At 34.7% G+C, this 22,754-nt stretch overlaps 2 protein-coding genes across 5 annotated transcripts in view; one reads left to right on the plus strand and one right to left on the minus strand.

Annotated features, from left to right (window-relative positions):
* Positions 1-22,754, plus strand: part of PIK3CB (phosphatidylinositol-4,5-bisphosphate 3-kinase catalytic subunit beta) — a 203,721-nt gene that overhangs the window by 113,773 nt on the left and 67,194 nt on the right. For all 4 annotated transcript variants that reach the window (XM_077864962.1, XM_077864961.1, XM_077864964.1 and 1 more), the window contains 4 exons: positions 13,693-13,944; positions 15,311-15,407; positions 18,799-18,929; positions 21,371-21,421. In XM_077864962.1, coding sequence (XP_077721088.1) covers positions 13,693-13,944; positions 15,311-15,407; positions 18,799-18,929; positions 21,371-21,421 — 531 coding nt within the window. The remainder of the gene's footprint in view (positions 1-13,692; positions 13,945-15,310; positions 15,408-18,798; positions 18,930-21,370; positions 21,422-22,754) is intronic.
* FAIM (Fas apoptotic inhibitory molecule) overlaps positions 1-22,754 on the minus strand; it is a 119,418-nt gene that overhangs the window by 1,239 nt on the left and 95,425 nt on the right. The gene's annotated exons all lie outside the window — the stretch shown is intronic.

Raw genomic sequence — 22,754 nt, forward strand, 5'->3', positions numbered from 1 at the left:
GTGTCAGTTTTGATAATTTTTGTCCTTTGAAGAATTTGTTTTATGTTGTTACATTTTTGGCATTACATTCATGATAGCCCCTTAAGTTAGTTTTCCTTTGCTGTTTAACAGATTGCCACAAACCTAGCATCTTGAATATGTATTTATTATCTTACTTTTCTGTTGGTCAGAAGTCTGGGCATGGTGTGTGGCTGGGTTTTCTGCTTATGCTTTTGCAAGGTTGAAATCCAGATGTTAGTTTGGTTGTATTTTTTCCTGAAGGCTCTGGGGAAGAATTTGCTACCAAGGGAATTCAAATTTAGTTCCTTGAAGTTGTAGAACTGAGGTTCTCATTTCCTTGCTTGGTTTTGGTAGGGGATTGACTAAAGATTTCTCTTACTAGATGCATCTTTCAAGCCTGGCTATGTGGCTCTCCGTTTTTAACTGTAGAAATGGAGAATTTCTCAAGCATCAAATCCTTCTCACATTTGCCAGTAAGAGCCTGGTCCCTTTTTAAGGGCTCATCAATGCATCAGGCCATGAAAGATAATCTCCCTTCCACAAAGTGAGCTATGTCAAATAGTATACCCCCTAATTACAGGAGTGAAATCCATTATATTCCTAGTCCCCGAGATCTTATAGGGCGCATGATTGTCTTAACTCTGTGAATTTGCTTAGAATTTTGGAGCATATTGCTTCCTTATCAGTTTTTTCCTAGCCTCGTTGTGTTTCACTTTTCAGGTATGCATCTTCATATTCAGGAGGAGCCTGAATTCAGTGCTGTCCCAAATCTGTGTGCATTAATGCACACAAAATTCAAGAAGCCCTCTAGTTATAGCTCTAAGGTTAAAGGGGTCTTCTAACACTCAGAAAAAGTGAGGCTCTCCCTGCTTTTTTCCCCTGTTGTTTCCTGTTCTTTTCTCTGTTCTCATTTGCCCCAGTTTTTAAGAAGTCCTGTGGCAGCAGCAACAATAATAGGGATAGGCCTAAAATGCAGAGTTGAACCTTCTCTGATTAGAGGAGTTGTAGAGAGAATGGGGCAAATGCTCACAGACTTTTTCTTTTTCTGTTCTTCTGCTGTTTGGCACAGTTCCAGGATGTGTGGGTGAATGAAGCTTTAGCTTTCTGGCTGGGTGATACAAAAAGGTCCCCAGGCAACCAAAAAATTCTTGATGATTGAAGAGTGAGAGGAGCTTGGGGAAGCAACTCCTTAAAGTTGTTTATGCTTATAGGTTTATTCCTGAGCTGTACATATGTGGATCTGACTCTTTTTTTTTTTTTTTTGGATCTGACTCTTAATTGCCTACATACTTTGAGAACTGAACTGTAGCATATACTCCCACCCAGGTCTCAGTCTGGTCACTGTATGCTGCACACAGAGGACAAATCCAAGAGCTCTCTAAAGGATTTTAAAAACTGAACTGGTATTAGAACCATAGCTTCAAGGGGCTTATTGCACCTTGGAGTTTGAACATAAACCATTTCTCCTAAAACATCAACATTCTCCGTAGACTATAAATAAAACCCAGAGTCTTATAACATAGTGGTCTTAATGGTCTAGGATGCAATTTAAAATTAATTGGCATATAAGGAGCCAGGAAAATCTCAAGATGTATGGATAATGATAACAAGTGTCAGTGCTCAGATTGACATAGGTGGTAAGTCAGTTATTATAAAAATTCTCCAAGGAAGGACAAACACAATTGAAAAGGATGGAAAAATAGAAAATTTCTGCCAAGAAATAGAAGATATAATAGAAACCATATGGAAAATTTAGAACTGAAGAATACAGTAAATTATAATTTAAAAACTCATTGAATGGACACAATAGTGAAATGGTAATGAGAAAGGTAAGAGTAAAAAAAAAAGGTAAGAGTCAGTGAATTTGAAAATTAATAAAAATAATTTCCAATTTGAACAAAATAGTGAAAAATGAGGGAGAAAAAACTCTTTATGGCCTCAGATACCTGTGCAACAATATCAGAAGGTTGAACATTTGTGTAATCTGAGTTCCAGAAAGAAAAAGAGTACAGTTCAGAAAAAGTATATAAAGAAATTATCATTGGGAGCTTACAAAGTTGGTGAAAGACATAAATATAACAGATTCAAGAAGCTCAATGAACCACAAGGAGGATAAACCCACAGAATGTCAAGTTCACGTATATCTGATAGCACACTAATTAGTCAAAAATCATAGCACCTCATAGCCTACTTATATGGGTCTCAGCACCCTTAAACTGTTAAAATATATATTACCTGAAGAAATTAGGAAACTATCTTAATCTTTTTTTCTCTTATCAGTGTCTGAAACACTAAATAAATATTTGTGCTATGAATTAATACATTTTAATGTAACTGTCTCTAACATATTCTTAAAGGTAGCATAACACTCCTCCCAAAAACCAGAACAAATCTGTCTCTTTACAAAGTGATACCTTTCAGGAAACTGTGGGAATTTCAGCCTGTTTATGCCACTGACCTTTTTTTGTGTCTAATATCTAAAGGCAGCAAGTGGTGGATTTTGGCCATTATTACTGAACAAGAAGGAAATTAGGTATAATGTTGGGAAAAAGTTTCATGGCTTGCCCAACACAGAAATTGTTGAATTCAGGAATGCAGTCTGTGTGCAGCTTTGGCACATCCTTGCTATAGCACAGGGAAAGTTCTTTGCATGATAAAGCCTGCCTTTTCCTGTTCTCCAAATGTTCTGGGGCTTGTGTAAAAGGGTCTTTTTGGAAGTTTACTCAAGTTGGACAATAAAACATGACTGTGTTAAGCATGATGGTGCTTTAAAATTCTTTACTTTTCAGAGCTTGAAGTTGCTTCAGTCCAAGAATCATGGAATGGGACAATTTTGACAAAATTCCATGTGATACAAATTCAGAGTATAGTTTTTCTCACTGCTTTTTCTAAAATAAAAACTTCTCCTTAATCCTGCTATCATGGGAAATTCTAAGTTCAGAAAACATAGGGTTTCTATCTATCTATCTATCTATCTATCTATCTATCTATTTATATTTTATTTATTCATGAGAGACAGAGAGACAGAGAGAGAGAAAGAGGCAGAGACACAGGCAGAGGGAGAAGCAGGCTCCATGCAGGGAGCCTGACATGGGACTGGATCCAGGGTCTCCAGGATCACACTCTGGGCTAAAGGCAAAGCTAAACCGCTGAGCCACCTGGCCTGCCCCACCTCAATTTATTTTAAATGTAGATCACTTTTAGTACCTCTTTTTTGTTTTTAACCATGTATCAACTTGAATTATTTTAGCCAATTACTAGGAGATTTCTCAAGTATATATAATCTTAATGACTGGTCTTAAATCACACTTTGACTAGGTAATGAGTAATATTTCAGCACATTTCTTCAGAATGTGCAGGGTCTCTTTTTTTATTGTTACCATGCCTTGGTTAGAGTCTTTTTTATTACTCTTTTCTAGATCATACTCTTTGCTGTTGCTATTTATAGCTCGTAGATCTTTATAGATATAGATCTTTTCAAGTTCATTATACTCCAGATTTTTTGAGCTTTGTAGCCAACTGATTCATACTTTTACTTCATTCCTTATGTTTGAATTCTGTTAGAAGTTGGTTGATGGAATAACAACTAGCGGTTTTTGTTTTGGTTCTTTCAATACTAACATTTATTAAGTACTTACGGAGTGAACTCCTTTATGTTCTTACTCTCAAAAATTGTTAGAAACCAAGAGATGCCAACGTTTTCAAGTTCAGCAATTTAAGTAGCTTGTTTTTATCACAAAAACATTGAAAAATATTCATTTCTTTAAACTTGTAATTTTTCTGAATAAACTATTCTAATTCATAAGTCTCACTAAGTGTTCAGGGTCATCGAGAGTAAGAACTGAATACCATTTTTATACTGAAATTCCTGTCTTACAAAGATGCAAAATGTGTTTTATATATGTTTTGTTTTATGATTTACCAAATTTCACTTCACAAGTTCAGTGTATAATGCTCAATCCATCTCTCTCTCTCTCTGTCCCTCTCTCAATATACACACACACACACACACACACACACACAGTGTCCTTATATAAAATTTTGACTTTTTAAAAAATAATTGAGGGTAATTAACAGTCAAAAAAGTCAGGAGCAAGATTCACCGTAAGTATGTATGTAGTAAGATCCTCCATAACTGTTTGATGTTGGAGTATGGATTTTGCTCTCTTGCAATATAGCTAGTGGTCAAAGCAAAGAAAACATGATCAGTTATAATATTCAGAATTTAGGGGATGCCTGGGTGGCTCAGCGGTTGAACATCTCCCTTTGGCTCAGGGTATGATCCTGGGATCTGGGATCTAGTCCCACATCGGGCTCCTTACACGGGGCCTGCTTCTGTCTCTGCTTCTGTCTCTGCCTCTCTGTCTGTGTCTCTCATGAATAAATAAATAAAATCTTTAAAAAGAATTCAGAATTTCTCTGAAGATAAACTAGTTACTCATGTGTTTGGAACTCATCCTGATAGTACTATAAACAGAGAGATGTTAGTGGTTCCTTATGAAGGAGACACAGTGGGAGATAAAGTGGGTGCCAACACCTATGTCAGCATCATTACAGTAGATAAAATGTTTCACGTATCTTTCTTTTTTAAAATTTTGTAAATTTAAATCCAATTTAATTAACATATAGTGTTTTTATTAGTATCAGAGGTTGAATTTAGAGGTTCATTCTTTTTTAAAATAAGGTTTATTTATTTTAGAAAGAGAATGTTCTGGGGGTAGAGAAGAGAGAGAGGGAGAAATCTCTAGCAGACTCCCTGCTGAGCACGTAGCAGTGCTCCATCTAATGACCCTGAGATTATGACCTTAGCTAAAACTAAGAGTTGGACGCCTAGTTGACAAGAGCTACCCAGGTGGCTCTCACATATGTTTCTTTTATAGACTCTTTCACTGGCTAGACTTAAAATATAATATTGACAGCACAATAGGAAAAGTTATTTTTTTAAGATTTATTTATTAATTTTTAGAGTGTGAGAGAGCACATGCTGGCAGGAAGGGGCAGAGAGAGAATCTTAAGCCAACTCTATGCTAAGTGCAGAGCCCAGGACTCAGATCATGACCTAAGTTGAAACTAAAAGTCAGAGGCTTAACCAGCTGTGCCACCCAGGCGTCCTAGGAACAGTCATTCCATAGGACACCAAAGTAATTCAGTCTAGATATTATCCTTAACCATGTGATGGTTTATCTTTAACTGAATGGTAATATTTGAACTTCCCAAAGAAATATATTGTGTGTCTTTCAGGGAAGTTCTGTATGCATATTTTTACCTCAAACTCAGTTTTGGGTAAGGTTTAGGTAGCAGAGACTTTGTTGTGGCCATTTAAGGTCAGGTGAGCCTAGAGTAGAATAAAAGTAGTCTTAGGAACATGAAATTCCTAAGCAGAGATCTTGTGTGAATAGATGACAACCCTTACCCCACCCCCCATACATCTTTACTTGGAGATTTATGGAGCATCAGGTGCATATTGAACAACCTGCCTTTTTCTGGAAGAAAAACGCTCTTTATTTTATTTTATTATTTATTTTATTTTATTTTATTATAATTTTTAAAAATGTTATTTTTATTTGCATTTATTCTATGCAGAATTTACTCCCAGACCATAAGTTTTTGTTTCTTCAGTTTCTTTTGGGGTATCCTTTTCTTATGTGCAACCTCCTCTTATTTAGGAACAATCTGCTCATTTTTAGTAAGGATCGTCTCAGTGTGACAGGGAGAGCTCATGTATGGATTAATCTGACCATGAACCCTTTAAGTTATACACCGCATCTTGGGGACTTTGTTCACCTGGATGTGCTCAGTGACCAGAGAATCTACATCTAAACTCTTAAGTTCAGCATTACTCTCTGCATTTTTAAGCATGTCAGTAAAAATTCAGCACTCTTCTTGGGCCACTGACTTGTGTCCAGCCCCACTGTTTGGCCTGGACACACCTACCTACAGGTGTGTGTAGCTAAGTGTAGCGATGGAATGGCATACACTGCTTCTGCAAAGTGACATCTTTCAGAAACTTGGTGACTTTTTGGGTATGCATACTCTTGATGGCCTGGGCAGTTCCACTTGTGTTTGTAGAGTGAACACAAGGGTTTGAACTTCTTGATTTGCATGATTTTGTAGGGTTTTCTGAGTCAAGCGAATAGTGAACCATTTTCAGAGGTCACCCCAGGCTGCTTAGGGGAAGAGTGAAAAATACTCTTTAAACCCTTTATGCGTCCCAACATACATGCCATCCTCAATCTACCCCACCCATGTGACTTCACAATATAGTAACAAGGATCTATCTATAGTTGGTGAGTATTGGATTCTGATTTTTTTATTAGCTATATCATTTGACCTTCCTCATTATTTGCTTTCCTTGTCTTATGAATAATAATGGACTAGTATTTCATTTTTCTAATATTCTATAACTTCTAAATAGAATAGATTGACAGACAGGGGTATCCATGAGAGCATGTCATCTTCAGGTAACAGAAAATCTAACAAAAAGGAGCTTAAATAGGAGCTTTACATTTTTTAAATAGTTTTATCAAATGTAAGGAAGGCTCATCTTACAGGAGGGTAAATAGTTATGCAAGTTTTCAACAGTTAATTAAAGGTAAGAAATGTTCTTGCAGGAACAGAAGAATAATTTTACATTTGAAACTGGTTAGTTATGGTCCTGGTTGGCCCCAAAATATGTGGTATGGAGGAGAGGCAGGTAATTAGGTTTATCCAGGGTATGGACTTCAGATGAATGTGACAGAAGGAGAGACACACCTTGGCAGAAAGTTTTGGTGAAGGCAAAGGCAGACAAAGGTGATAGAGGAAAGCTGAGGTTGGGAAGGGGGAAGTGTTGGTCATTGAAATGGAGGCCTTAAAGAGGGCAAGGAGATTTTCCTGTAGAGTGTCCAGAGTGAGTTGGTAGGGGAGGTGGTAGAGAGTGAGATGTAGCAGTTAGTGATTTGGAGATGTTAGGGTGTGGCAAAGTCCAATTCTGGATGTGTTTGGGTTTGTGTGGCTGAGGAGGGGAGAGGAAGCACTGTAGAGGTTTTAGGTCAAGTAACTCAGAGGTCAGATGGATTGTTTGCTTCAGGCATGTGGGCCCTGCTTCAGCAACAACTCTTAAGTGTTTTTCCTCTCATTTGAATTCTTCACATCTTAGAAAGCAATAATTGATATTCTCTTTGCAAGAAAATTGAAAAAATTGTACCTCCTTTGCTTATGATTCTCAGGCCTTTGTCTGTAGCCCAGATAGCTCTTCAGTTCTAGACTCCTGTTTTTACGTACTTTAGTACACATTTTTTTAAAAAAGATTATTTATTTATTCATGAGAGGCGGAGAGAGAGAGAGAGAGACAGAGGCAGAGGCAGAGACAGAGGCAGAGACAGAGGCAGAAGGAGAAGCAGGCTCCATGCAGGGAGCCGGACGTGAGACTTGATCCCGGTTCTCCAGGATCATGCCCCTTGGCTGAAGGTGGCGCTGAACTGCTGAGCCACCCAGGCTGCCCTAGTACACAATTCTAAAGCCAGTTTTATTTAGTGTTCCCTAACTCATTCTTTCACTCCTTTAACTAATTTTCCTCTTATATTTGGTTAAAAAAAAAAAAAGCAGCTGGAGTTACCCCTCTCCTTTACCTACCATATCTAATCAATTGATCACATGCTGTTGATCCTGTCTCATTGAAATTCATTACTTTTCCTTTCTTCCTCTTTGTCTTCCTGACCATTTCATAATTCACACCTTTACCATCTCTCCTTGAATTACAGCAACAGCCACCACCACCCCTCTGCTCTTCTTGCCTCTTTTCACACCTTACCTTATAACCAAGCTTTTCTTTTCCCTGAAAACAAAGTAATCTTTCAGTGGTTTAAATTCTATTCCTGTTTAGTTTCAGTGGTTTAAGTTCTGTTCCTGGCCCTGACTTTGCTGCTCACCTCTCCAACCCAAGAGGCCATTGTGCCTCTAGCTGTGCCTCTAGCTGTGCCACGGTGTTTTTGGTTCTTAAGGCATGCTAGGGAAGTTTGTCTTTGCCCAGGCAGTAGGCACACCTTTCCTTCCTGCCTGTTGAACCCTTTTATGATAATGACTGGTGTGATAGTGGCAGAACCTTTCCTAATCTCCTGATAAACTAAAATTACCATCCACGATGTGTTCATTAAGTGGTGCGCAATCTTCCTGAGGTATATTAGGGAGGAAAAGAAAAGTTCAGAATCTGGCTTTTGTGCTTCTTCCTGCTTCCCATATAATTTTACTAACATTAAATGCCATTTATTGAGTATTTCATGATGGGGCCATTTCTAAATTGCTTAGGAGAAAATAATTAATGGTTCTTATAGGCAATTACAGTTTTCTTTATAAAATAATTGTTATTCCTATTTTGTCTTGGCTTTTAAAAATACTAGTATTGCGTTGCAGTTTAGATACTTTGAGTATATAGCATAAAGGAAAATACAAAGATTTCCTTAAAGTGCTATTGTATAAATCCTTCTTTATAATTATTGTTATCATATTCCTTACAGAGTAAGAATGAATCCCCAGACTTTTCACTTAATTTTGAGGAACACAGGGAAATAGCATTTAAAGTAGTGTAGAGACATGGACTTAAAAGTTGCTTAGAGCTATGGCTACTCAGTCTTGACACTGTATTAATTAATTTATTTAAATTTTTGACACTTTAAAAACAGGTAACCTTGAATGGTTTTTCATAAAGATTTTATTTATTTATTTTGGAGAGAGAGAGAGAGCAAGAACATGTGTGCACATGTGCGCATGCAAGTGGGATGGAGGGGCAGAAGGAGAGAGAGAATTTCAAGCCAACTCCACACTGAGTGTGGAGCCCGATGCAGGGCTGGATCCCACAACCCTGACTGAGATCATGACCTGAACTGAAATCAAGAGTGGGACACTCAACTGATTGAGCCACTCAGGTGCCCTGGATGGTAGTTTTTTAAAGAATAATACAAAAAGATGATTTCATTCATATTTGCATTAAATATAATGAGTTTTGGATTGATTTTGAGCATTTGGTGTTATACTTGTGTATAGGATCTAAGTTTAGATCATCAGCTATTTTGTGTGGTACTTTGTAGAATGATAATTTAAAAATATTTTATAGTTAACATAAAATAAAATCCACAATCACTTAAGAGAATGATAAATCACCAGTAATCTTGCTATCCTACCATAACTGTATTCATTTCTTTGCACCATCACTATGTGAAGATGCTCTTAGTGAGTTTATATTGTATTATTTTATCTTCTCTTTCATTTAAGAGTACAGTGTAGGGAAGTCTGGCTGGCTCAGTTGGTAGACTATGCGACTCTTGATCTCAAGGTTGTGAGTTCAAGCCCCACATTGGGCATAGAAACAACTTAACAAAAAACAAATTAATATATAAAAAGTTTTAAAATAGATCACATCAGGGATCCCTGGGTGGCACAGCGGTTTAGCGCCTGCCTTTGGCCCAGGGCGCGATCCTGGAGACCCGGGATCGAATCCCACGTCGGGCTCCCGGTGCATGGAGCCTGCTTCTCCCTCTGCCTGTGTCTCTGCTTCTCTCTCTCTCTCTCTCTCGCTGTGACTATCATAAATAAATAAAAATTAAAAAAAAATAAAATAGATCACATCATAAGTCATTTTCCTCCTGTATACAGTATAGGCTTGATGATAGATTGAAAGTAAGAAACATAAATGTCTAAGTAGATGCTGACATGGCTCCATTCTCATTATGATTAGTTAGATTCTAAAGAAGATTTTTGGTTGAGTTTGACATAGAAGAGAAATGCATAGGTTTTATAGCTTGCTGGGGAGGAGTTTTTTCCAACTTAGAGAAGCAAAGGAACAAGGTCTAAGTACTTGGGAAATTGGAGCAATATGGAACTAGAGATTTTAAGTAGAAAGAATGATCCCTTTTTTGTGAAGTTGAAGGAAATCAAATGTGTGTTCAGATAAAAATTTTGGTGGCCTGAGAATTTACTGCAAGTGCTTTTAGTAATTCTCTATAATCCCTATTACTTTAATCTTTACTATATAATAATAATCCATCTGTATTTGGAATAAATAATTTTCTCTTTTAGCTTAAAAAATTTTTTTAAAAAAAGATTTTATTTATTCATGAGAGTCGCAGAGAGAGGCAGAGACACAGGCAGAGGGAGGAGAAGCAGGCTCCATGCAGGAGCCCGATGCGGGACTCGATCCCAAAACTCTGGATCATGTCCTGAGCCAAAGGCAGACGCTCAACCACGGAGCCACCCAGGCATCCTGCTTAAAAATTTTTTTAAAGGAAAAATTCAAACATACATGAAAGTAGAAAGAATGGTGTAATCAACTTCCATGAACCCATCATTTACCTTCAGTAGTTATTCTGATAGCTTTTTAATAATTTTTCCTTTTAATTAGCTTTTTAATGATTTAACAAATCTAACCCTTTAATCTGTATTTATTTTTATTTTTAAAAAGATTTTATTTATTTTGAGAGAAAGAGAGTGCATGTAAACAGGGGGAGGGCAGAGGGAGAGAGAATCTCAGGCCGACCCCACACTGAGTACAGAGCCTCATTATGGGACTGATCTCACAACCCAAGACCATAAACTGAGCCGAAATCAAGAATCAGACACTTAACTGACTGAGCCACCCAGACACCCTAATCTGTGTTTATTTTGCAAGAGTTAGATAAATGAATACTGTTTATTAAAGTGAATTATTATTTTCCACATTATGAAATATAGCGGCACCTGGGTGCCTTAGTCAGTTAAACATCTGCCCTCAGCTCAAGTTGTGATCCCAAGGTCCTGGGTATGAGTCCCATGTTGGGCTCCCTGCTCAGTGGGCAGCCTGCATCTCTTCCCCTCTGCCCCTCCCCTCTGCTCATACTCTCTCTAAATAAATAAAGTCTTAAAAAAACATTATGAAGTGTGTAGTCTACTAACCTGTAGTTTTATTTAAGTCAGTATAACATAATTTTAATAGCTTTTAAACTCAAATAACTCTAATACAAATATTTTAATAATTTAAAAAATTGAGTTTTACTTAAAATTTTATATTTCTATTTAAATATGTTCCTGTATCTTTAGATAGAATGGATATTCTTGGATATTACCTTCCTTTTCAAAATGAAGATAATGTCTCTTCTAATAAGTCAAATTTTATTGATAAGCTTATTTTAAAGACAAACCTAAATATTCACATTCATTTATTTAGTAAACAGTAATACTCAATTTACTATTTACTAGTATACTAATACCACATTTGAGTAAATCAATATAAAAATATTTGACCACAAAGTATTTCATTGTCAGTCTGTTTTTAATATTGTGTTTAGTTCTACTTCCACACTCACTTTTTAACTTACTAATTAATTTATTGATGTATGGTTCATACACAGTGTTTCCGGTGTACAGCATAGTAATTGGGCAACTCTATGCATTATGCTGTGCCCACTACAAGTATACCTATGATTTGTCACCATACAACACTGTTAACAGTACCATTGGTTATATTCCCCATGCTGCATCTTTCATCTTGGTGACTTATTCATTCTATAACTGAAGCCTGTACCTTCACCCATTTCACCTTCCCCCTACCCCCCTTAGCAACCATCATTTGTTATCTGTATGTATGGGTTTTTTTTTTCCTGCTTTGTTCATTTGTTCTTTTGTTTTTAGATTTCACATATAAGTGAAATCATGTGGAATTTGTCTTTCTCTCTGACTTATTTCACTTAGCATAATATCCTCTAATGTTGCAAATGACAAGATCTTATCCTTTGCTATGGCTGAGTAATATTCCATTATATATGTATAACACTTCTTAATCCATTCATCAATGGACAGACACTTGGGTTGCTCAGATATCTGGCTGTTATAAATAATGCTAAAATAAATATAGAGATGTATACATCTTTTCAAACTGGTTTCCTTGATATTCTTTGGGTAAATAGCTCAGTAGTGGAACTATTGGATCATATAGTATTTTAATTTTTAAAAACATTTTTCAAGGAATCTTCATACTGTTTTCTCCAGTGGCTGCACCAGTTTATATTCCCACCAACAGTGCACAAGGATTCCCTTTTTTCCACATCCTCATCAGCACGTTGTATTTCTTGTTGTTTTGATTCTAGCCATTCTAACAAGTGTGAGGTAAAGTTTCATGGTGGCTTTGATTTGCATTTTCCTGATGATTAGTGATGTTGAGCATCTTTTCATATGTTTGTTGACCATCTGAATGTCTTCTTTGGAAAAACTTTCAGATTCTCTCCCCATTTTTAAATTGGATTGTTTGGGTTTGGGGGGGTATTGAGTTGATCTTGGATATTAACTCCTTACTAGATCCATCATTTGCGGGTATCTTTTCCTATTCAGAAGACTGCCTTTTTGTTAGGTTGGTGGTTTCCTTTATTGTGAAAAATCTTTTTAGTTTGATGTAGTCCCAGTAGTTTATTTTTGCTTTGTTTCCCTTGCTGGAGGAAACATTTCTAGGAAAATGTTGCTAAGGCCAGTGTTAAAGAAGTTACTGCCTATTTGGGAGTAATTTGAATTTTATGGTTTCAGGTCTCACATTTAGGTCTTTAATCCATTTTGATTTATTTTTGTTTATGGCATAAGAATGTGGTTCAGTTTCATTCTTTTCTCCAGCATCACTTATTGAAGAGATTGTCTTTTTTTCCCCATTGGTATATATTCTTGCCTCTTTTTTTTTTTTTTTAGATTAATTGACTAGGTAAGTGTGAGTTTATCTCTGGATTGACTATTCTGTTCCATTGATGGATGTCTTTGTTTTTAAGACAGTACCATACTGTTTTGATTACTACAGCTTTGTAGTATATCTTGAAATCTGAGATTGTGGTGCCTCCAGCTTCATTCTTTCTCAAGGTTGCTTTGGCTATTTGGAGTCTTTTGTGATTCCGTATAGACTTTAGGGTTATTCTAGTTCTGTACTACACATTTTTAAATTTAGAAATAATTGGGTTATGTCATTTTAAAAACTATATAATGACTGAGTAAAATTTTCTGGGACATTTCATATATGTCTTGCATCACTCTGAACCTGTGTCTTTAGGAAGAAATAAAAACCTGTGATGTGTAAGATAATTATAAATATGGATAGAATATCTTTAGGTGGCTCTTATAATGACCAGTTCATACATCATTCAGAAGTACAAAGAGATTTTAGAGACATTTTATCCATCACTTCCTTTCCAGTTATACAGAAGAGTAAGACAAGACCCTAAATAAATGCAGTCAGTGAAGGTGAGTATGCGATAGTAGTTTTTGTACTTAAGGTCTTGAGCTACTTACACCATTGAGACCTATTGCATTTTTAAAAAAAAAACTTATTTATTTATTCATGAGAGACAGAGAGAGGCAAAGACACAGGCAGAGGGAGAAGCAGGCTCCATGCAGGGAGCCTGACGTGGGACTTGATCCCAGGTCTCCAGGATCAGGACCTGGGCTAAAGGCAGCCCTAAATCGCTGAGCCACCCGGGCTGCCCCCTATTGCATTTTTTAGCTGGTTTACTTACTAAGTGAAAAATAGGTTAAAATAACAGTTTGGTGAATTATATACTGATTACTTACAGCCTGATGATTCTGTAAACAAAAATTTTTCCTAGAGTTGGTGTGCTTCTTCTCCCAGTATATGTTAGTTTTTCAAAATAGAAGTGTTTTGGTGGTGCAGTATTCATAAATCTGTATTTGTTTTTGTCTCCCTCGTTACAGGTTCATGTCAGGGCCGGCCTTTTTCATGGTACTGAACTCCTCTGTAAAACCATCGTAAGCTCAGAGATATCAGGGAAAAATGATCACATTTGGAATGAACCACTGGAATTTGATATAAATACTTGTGACCTGCCACGAATGGCTCGATTATGTTTTGCTGTTTATGCAGTTTTGGATAAAGTGAAAACAAAAAAGTCAACTAAAAATATTAATCCCTGTAAATATCAGACCATCCGGAAATCTGGGAAAGTGGTAATTATACGCTACAATGGAATAATTTAAAAACTCTTTGAAATAACTGAGTAACATAAGTTCAAAATAGCATAAAACTTTGTCTCTGTGAAGTGATTTTAAAGACAATAAATCTCCATTTTATGTCTTGTTCATTTATTTCTCTTTTGGTAAACTTGTTTTAGCAAATGTCTGTACATGTTCCAGTGTAAATAAAATACTTTTTAGAAGATAGAAATAAAAAAAGAATGAAAAGATTAAAAAAATTATATGTTCATAGTCCCTTAACTGAAATTCTATGTGCCACAGATGCTTGGACATTCAGAATTTTGTGAATTTTAGAAGATCATACAACATACTTCACACCTGTGGGACCTGGGGTACAAATCTGTAATCAAACACATCAGTATCTAGTGGTGAAATATATGAATATTCACACTAAATGAGACAAATGCAGAATATCAGTTAACTTTATGGCATTTCCAGCCATGTTTTGCTGTCAGATGAATTATGAACAAACTTTTAGTTTTAATTTCTTAGATTTCAAAATTGTGGGAAAAGGATGGTGTATCTGTTCTCATATTCTCATCTTTCATTTTATATTTTTAGTCAAATTTTTTCATTTTCTTTTAAGTTTGTGAAAAATTGGTTTGGAGGGATGGGGACATGAATTACATATATATATTTTAAAAGCTGGTTACTCTATTTATGTACATGAATATGTATTCTTTATTCATTAATGTAAGAATTAAGAAAGCTTTTCCTCTGCTTATTATCATACAGTTTTTAAAAAATAAAGTTTAGGGTGTAAAAGTCACAGAAGAGGTATTTTCTTAGTGTTTTTTCTTACACTATAATTTTATGCAAAGCATTTGACTTTTCTTTTCTTTTTGCATTCAACTATTTTATAGGGTTTTTTGATACACCATGACCAAGTTATTTGGTCAAGGTGTCTATGTAAATTGGTCTAAGTATCTATGCTTCCTTCTAAGAAATAGAAATAAATTCTACAATACCTACAGACATTGCCTTCTCCTACATTAAAGTTAACTAAGGCTTTAAGCTCTTAAAAGAGACAGCCTGATGTTATATCACACATATTTTCTTGAATCATTAAAAATTTTTCATCATTTGTGGTATTAAGCAATAAATAATGTTTTTTTGGATACACTATTTCATCACGAATTGGCTTTCAAAGTTTTCTTGAACCATTGTAAAGATTTTGAACATTTTTCCATGTACATCTTGTTTTATTTTGGGTGATCTTTTGGAAGTCATCTGAACTCTAGAAATTTCTAGATTTAAATTTTGAAACAAAGGGGTATGTACATGTTTACATGGTAAAGTTCTTTTCAGCATATTTATGCAGTGGTATCTTTTTCAACAGCATTATCCTGTGGCATGGGTAAATACGATGGTTTTTGACTTTAAAGGACAGTTGAGATCTGGAGACATAATATTGCACAGCTGGTCTTCATTTCCTGGTAAGACTTATATCCTAATCCTTAAAGAGTAACTATTGGTATGTGGACTAGTAATGTTTCTTTATGACTCACTATTTGTTTAGTAAAGAAACCATCATTTTGTATCTTTATTACTTATTTTAAAATGGTTTCCCGCAGATTATTTTAATATATTTAAAAAGTGATTTGTGTCTGAGTATATTTGTTATCTTGATGAATGTGTTCTTGCTTTAAATGTTTTAATTTTTTATAGATTTTGGAGAAATTCTAAGAGAATTTTATAGATTTTGGAGAATTCTCCTAAGAGAATAATGTCTTGTTTATAACAACCTTTGTTACTCCTAGTTGTACTAAATGTCTACACTAGTAGAAGGAACATTCACTAATATGGAAGAATTAGTAAAAACATAGTAAATGTTTCATTGGATTTAACCTGAAATTTGAGCTAAGAGGAGCACCTTCTATATGATATATTTCTGTAATATTATTCAAAGCACCCAAACAAGGTAGATAGTTTTATTTCCCTTTTACGTATGAGTAAAGTGAACCTTAGAGATAAGTTAGTCAGTCTTACGTAATTGGTTCAAAACTAAGATTTGAACAAAAGACTACTTGATTCTTTCCATTATTTCATACTAGTTTTCCCAGATGTTGGAAATTTTTAGTGTAAACTTTGTATATAATAGTGGTTTTCTTTTTTTTCCTGCCTTCATAGTTTGTTAATATAGTTAATAAAATTGTGAACTTCTTGCATTTAAATTTATTTTGTGACAAACACTTGAAAAATATTCATTTATTAGTAGTTGACATCTGAGAAATTGGTTTTGGATAATTCTTCACAAACATATTTAAAACTCATGTTCTAATATTTTATGTATGTATACTTCATTTTCTACCTTTCTTCCATATACCTGCAGTAGTTTTTACCAATCATGTTTTTCCCAATATAGGAGAGTAGTGTACATTTATATATACATTCTTAAAGAAATTATGAGCTTTATAGCTGCATGCATTTCAGCAGTTACACTTTTTTGAAAATCTTAATTTAGACTCACACATGTTCTCCAGAATCACCAAGCAACTTGACTTGTATTTTTAGCAAAATTGACAATTTGGGGCAGTATTAACTTGGCATACCATGAGCCTGACTTCATCTCTAACAAGATGTAATGTGAAAAATAATAAAAGAACACATTTGCTCTGTATGTATCAGCTGTAGAATTGGCACTTTATCCCAGTAGGAGTGAAGCTGAAACAAAGGAACTACAAATAATCTATTGTAGAGTCCTCATTAAGTGGTATGTAATTATATTACTGGTTGCTTTTGTATCTTTCCAGATTTCTTCATGTATACACTAGGAAATACAAATGTAGATTTCTATTTTTCTTCCTATTTTTAAACACAATAGCAAAAATGCATTTTGCCCTTTTAATCTTATGTATCTATATTGAGTGCTGCTGCTGTTCTTAATGTGGTCTTATCTTTTAATAATTTAAGCAGTGTTACAATGAATAATAACCTTACTTATATGCAGGTATATGTCTAACATAAATTCCTAGAGGTGGGTTTATTGAGTTAAAGAATAAATACATTTGTAAAAAAAAAAAAAAAAGGAATAAATACATTTGTTATTGTACACCTCAAACTGATATAACACTATGTTAACTAACTGGAATTAAAAACTTAAAAAAATTAAAAGCTTGGAATTTTAAAATAAAAAAAAGAAATACACTTGTAATTTTGATAATCACAAATATCCCTCCAGTTGAGGTTTTACCAATTTGTACTCTCTATTTATAATATATTAGAATACATTTTGTAATCACTTTTAAGCAAGGTTACCTCTCTGTGTTTGGGGCTGATAAGAATTCTAAAATGTTAAATTTTACTTTAGATAGATGGCATATGATAGGATAAAGGAGTATAATGCTACCAGATATCATAGTATAGAATTTAATTTTGCCGAGATATCTGCTTTAGGGTGTATAAATGAGAATTTCTTCCTTCTAGGTGACAATAGAATCTGTGAAATTAGGGAGTATTAAAGAACTGGAGCAAAGAATGGATTATGGAACTGAAATTTGCAAATACTTCTGTAAAGATTTTCTACCAGATGGCCTGGGTGGCTCAGATGGTTAGGTATCTGCCTTCAGCTCAGGTCATGATCTCCAGGTCCTGGGATAGAGCCCCTCCAGTGTAGGGCTCTCTGCTCAGCAGGGAGTCTGCTTCTCCTCCCTGTTTCTCAAATCAATAAATAAAATCATTTTTTAAAAAAGACTTTTTTTTTTTTTTTTTTAGCATTGGTAAGTAATTTGAGTATGCATAATATCTGGACATTAGGCCTGGACACAATGGATTTTTATCTTTTATTTCCTTAGGAGAGAACAAATGTACTAAAAATCAGTTTATGGAAAGAGATAATAGTTTGGCGAGGAGAGTCTTTAGGTTGCACTGCAAATTCTGTTCTCTTGAGTTTACAGTCTCTTTAACAGTTAATTTATCTGTGAAGTGAAAAAGTTTTATGAGAACGTTGAAATCTAAAATTCTCATGCACAATTCTGTGAATAGACCATGTTTAGGTGGGGGAGCAGAGGAAGGAATGCCTTAAAGAAATAAGCAGTTTATTTAGTTAAAGGAGTACCACTTGAATGGAGTGTTCCAGAAACGACCAGAGAGCTCTTTAACTATATCAACAGTTATGGGATAATTGAAGAAGATAAACAACATTAGATTTGTCCAAAAAATATCACTGATGACTCTCAAGATATCTGTTTGGGTGCTGTGATGACCATCGAAAGTAATAAATTCATATATGTTGTGAAGTAATAAAAATTCTGTGGGTCACCTGATTTTGATGGAGAGCAATTCCAATTAAGTTTTTTTTTAATTTCATGATTGAGAATAATTATCAAATTTGAAGAAGGAGTTGGGGTAGGTATTAATTTTTGCAAACTTTCTTATTTTAGAGGTGTATGTAAACTCACATTCAACTCTTGTGTCAAGTATTAACAGTAAATAAGAGGCTTACTGATAACAATTGTCTTCCAAATCCCTTAGGTGACATCCTTTTTTTCTTTTTTTTTTTTTTTAATTTATTTATTTGAGGGAGACAGGGAGTAGTATGAGAGAGAGAGAGAGCAAGCAAGCGTGTACCCGCACTACACATACACACACATAGGCACACACAAGCAGCAAGGAGGGGCAGAGTGAGAAGCAAACTCCCTGCTGAGCAAGAAGCCCTATATAGGGCTCTATTCCAGGACCCTGGGATCTTGACCTGATCCAAAGCCTTAACATACTGAGCCACCCTGGTGCCCCTTAGGTGACATACTTTTAAAATTTTTTCTATTAAGGTTTTATTTTAGTTTAGTTTCAAAAATATTTTTTAATAAAATTATTTGCACATTTTAGATGAACTTGAAGAAATGTTGAATCCAATGGGAACTGTTCAAACAAATCCATATACTGAAAATGCAACAGCTTTGCATATCAAATTCCCAGAGAATAAAAAACAACCTTATTATTATCCTCCCTTTGATAAGGTAAGCCAATTATTTAAAGGGCCACTATGCATGAAAATCATCGAATCATTCTTGGCTCTGCATGTTTATAGTTTAATCTTTACATGTTTGTTTCTCTTTCAAATGTCACATACATTGGCAACTTGATTCAGCATGGAGCCAACTAACTCTTTTTAGTCTTGGCTTTATCACTGACCAGGTGAGACATCATATCATATCATATCTCTGGAGATCAGGTTTCTCATTTATAAAATGAGGAAATCATACTTGTTCTCTGAGGTTCTTTTTTTTAAAAAATATTTTATTTATTCATGAGAGACACAGAGAGAGGCAAAGAGATAGGCAGAGGGATAAGCAGGCTCCATACAAGGAGCCAAATGTGGGAATTGATCCTGGTACTCCAGGATCACACCCTGGGCTGAAGGCGGGCACTAAATTGCTGAGCCACCCAGGTGTCCCTCTGAGGTTCTTTTCAATTTAAAATGGCTATAAATGCATTCATATGTAAGTCTGAGCATGTCAAATGTACATTCAAGCTTGCCCAGCATGTTCAGGGATTAATGACGTAGTCACTGCTGTGATATTCAAAGAACAGATGATTTATGTTGAATGTTACTATTAATAAGATTTCTTAAGGTACTGTTATTTATGTAGAATCTATAGCAAGGACTTACATTTTTAAACACATTTCCTTACAAACTTCTTATCTTGAGTATCAGAAGGTTATGGGGGAGGGTTGAAAATGGGGCTATGCTCATTTACATTCTGGGAGCTAGGCTGTCATATGTTCTATCTTCAGGCTTGGCATCTTTGTTTCAGATATGATTGATGCCGATTTTTATGAGAAAATCTTGGAACAAATTCTCAATAACAAGTCTATTTTATTTCTTTAATCTATGTGAGAATAATCTTCCTTTAAAAATTGATATTATACTAATTAATATTCAAATTAATCCACTTTTAAGCTTAATTGTATTTTAAAATTCAGCACTTTCAGACCTGTATAGTATAGATTTTTAAAATAGTGTATAAATTAAATTTATGTTCCCTAATGTTTCTTCTTTACTCTTATTTTAATTGAGTTTTATCCACATAAAAAATAACTTTTCACTTCAAATTCTTCTGAAATGACTTTCTGATCAGTAATATATAGCCAAATTAAATTTATGGTTAGTAGTACAAATCCCAAATATGCCAAGAACCATATACCTTATTGTACATTGAGTAGAATATAAGGTACATTTTGACTCATCCATTGCATTCATGCTATGGCTTTATTCCTTAGAATAGCAATTTAACCAGAAGGCATAGCTGCTTATGATACACTTTATACTCCAAGCTATGACTGTTTTTGCGTTCATTTATAGTATGTATTCAACAATCAGTTATAGTTTCTTTTGGATCAAATGGGGTGCTTTTTAAAGCAGTTTTATAAATAGAATATCCTATGCAAATACAAGAGTTTTCGTCTAATATTTCAAGGGAAATCCAGCTTCTTTAAAATGTCTTATTTCAGCATTGCCTAAGTCACTAAACTTTCCTTTTGCCTTTGTAATTTCTTAGAGTCTGTCTTTGAACATAAACTTGAGTTAGAGGGTTTTGTCTTTAAATATGTATAAATATATTTGTACTTATTGGGGTTTTTGAAATTGTATAATTTACATGTGATTATTTTAAAAAATCAAATACATATAAAAGTGAAAGTTCCCATATTTTTATTTAATATAATTATTTTTGTTGTGAGCACTTGTATACATTTTGCTTTTCAAGTCAATTTTATGGTTATTGATTAATTTTAATAACTATAATCTCATTTTGTCATAACAACCGTATGAAATAGGATAAAAGTTATCACTACACTTTACATATGAGGATATGGTCAAATTATTCATTTAGGATTATAGAAGCCAGTAAATGGATATAAATCTTCAGATTCTTTAACACTGATTTTCCCATATTTTCAAGAATCAGAGCCCTTCTTGAAATTAATGAATTCAAGAGATATTTTTAGGCTGTCTTTGATACTCTACTTTTGTTAATTCAGTAAAAAAACAATGACAAAAGACAAAAACCTAATCATTTAGTAACTCTTACATGCCTTTGCATTTTCTTAATCAGAAAATATTTACCTGTATTTAAAATTCTTTCACATACCAAAAAAATTCTTTCACATACATATTCAAGTCTTTGCATTTTTTTAATCTACGGACAATGCTGATGCACCCTATACACCCTAGGAGTCACGGTCCCTTATAATACCATTGACTCTCAATTGTCAAGACTTTGAAGATTGGGAATCCCCACTGGAGACCATTTTGCATTTAGAGTTCATGTTTACATTATAAAGCATGCCAGACCTCATGTTGTTTCTTGTAGTCTAAGTACAATTGTAATCATTTACAATTAAAATTTTACAAATACAAGCACCAAAATTTAATTTAAAAAGTTTTTTTTTTTAACAGATAATCGAGAAGGCAGCTGAGATTGCAAGCAGTGACAGTGCTAATGTATCAGTAAGTATCAAGGTTTTAAAATGATCCTTTCTTATTATAATGTGGTCCTTACTACTTACTTGCATCTCATTTATGCTAATGACTTAGAGATGACCATACTCTTATGCAAGAATAGTCTGAGAGTTTATGTGAATATGTACATACAAATGTTTTGTTGAATGGCAGGTGTTTATAGGTGGTCTATGTTCAGTGGTAAACCCTTTTCTGATATAAACACAGGTTCAGCAGCTAGTCTTTTTTTTTTTAATTTGATTAATTTATATTTTAAAGTAGGCTTCACGTCCAACTTGGCCCTTAAACTCACAAAATGTAAGATCAAGGGTTGTATGTACTACTTATGGAGCCACCCAGGTGCCCCCATCAGCAGTCTTTAAGAGATGCTATGACACTTCATAGATTAACTGTACTATCTTTGTGAATGTTATTGAGTTGAATGAAGAGGCTGTAATTTTTCACACATAACAGGAGATATATTCAGGCCAAGATCTACAGCTCTGGGGAACAAGGTTTTTTCCATTTTGGTGGTCTGTTATGTTAACATATAGTTTCTGTCTCATGGTTTAATTTAGTGCTTCAGCTTCTCATATTATTATGGTCCAGCCAGCAGGACTAGGTAAAAGGAAAAGCAGGAGTAGAGGCCACACCTATTCTTTTTTGAGGATATCATTGCTGCTCACATCTTATTTGCCAGGACTTACTCACATGCCCATACTTAACTGCAAGTGAGGCTTGCGAAAGGTAGTCTTTAGTTTGCCAGGCAGGTACTTGGCTAAGAAAAAGAGATTCTAGTTAATAAAGGAAGAGCACAAAGAATACTGAGGGACAAACAGCAGTCTCTGTCATATATGCTATGCCCATTGTTTCTACCCAAAGACTACAAAATAGATTACTTTGTTTAGTTTACAATATATGTAGATTTCTACCACCTATACTTTTTAGCTTAATTTTTTAACTCTTAAATAGTTTAAGACTTTGCTGAGTCGAATCTGATACTCCTTTTTCATGTTACCTGTTTACAGTTTTTAATGTGTCTTCAGTATAAAGCCATTCTACATAAAATGGCAATTATATAGAGGCTAGGAGGCAAAATGGAGATAATGTATGTTTTTGTCATTTACATAGAATCAAAGCAGTATTTTATGATGGATAGTTGGAGAAATGTCTGGCCCAGGGTGTCTTCTGCTTTGCCCTTGGAATTCTCAAAAATATCCATAGTCCTGCAGTGCAGGTCATCTACTACTATAAATACTTTGAGCACTTCTCTTTAGAGAAACAAAAGAAGTTTATTACGAGTATCCACTTAACAGTTTGTTAATTATAGGCACACCTTGGA

This window comes from Canis aureus, chromosome 22, assembly GCF_053574225.1.
Source record: "Canis aureus isolate CA01 chromosome 22, VMU_Caureus_v.1.0, whole genome shotgun sequence".
Taxonomy (NCBI): domain Eukaryota; kingdom Metazoa; phylum Chordata; class Mammalia; order Carnivora; family Canidae; genus Canis; species Canis aureus.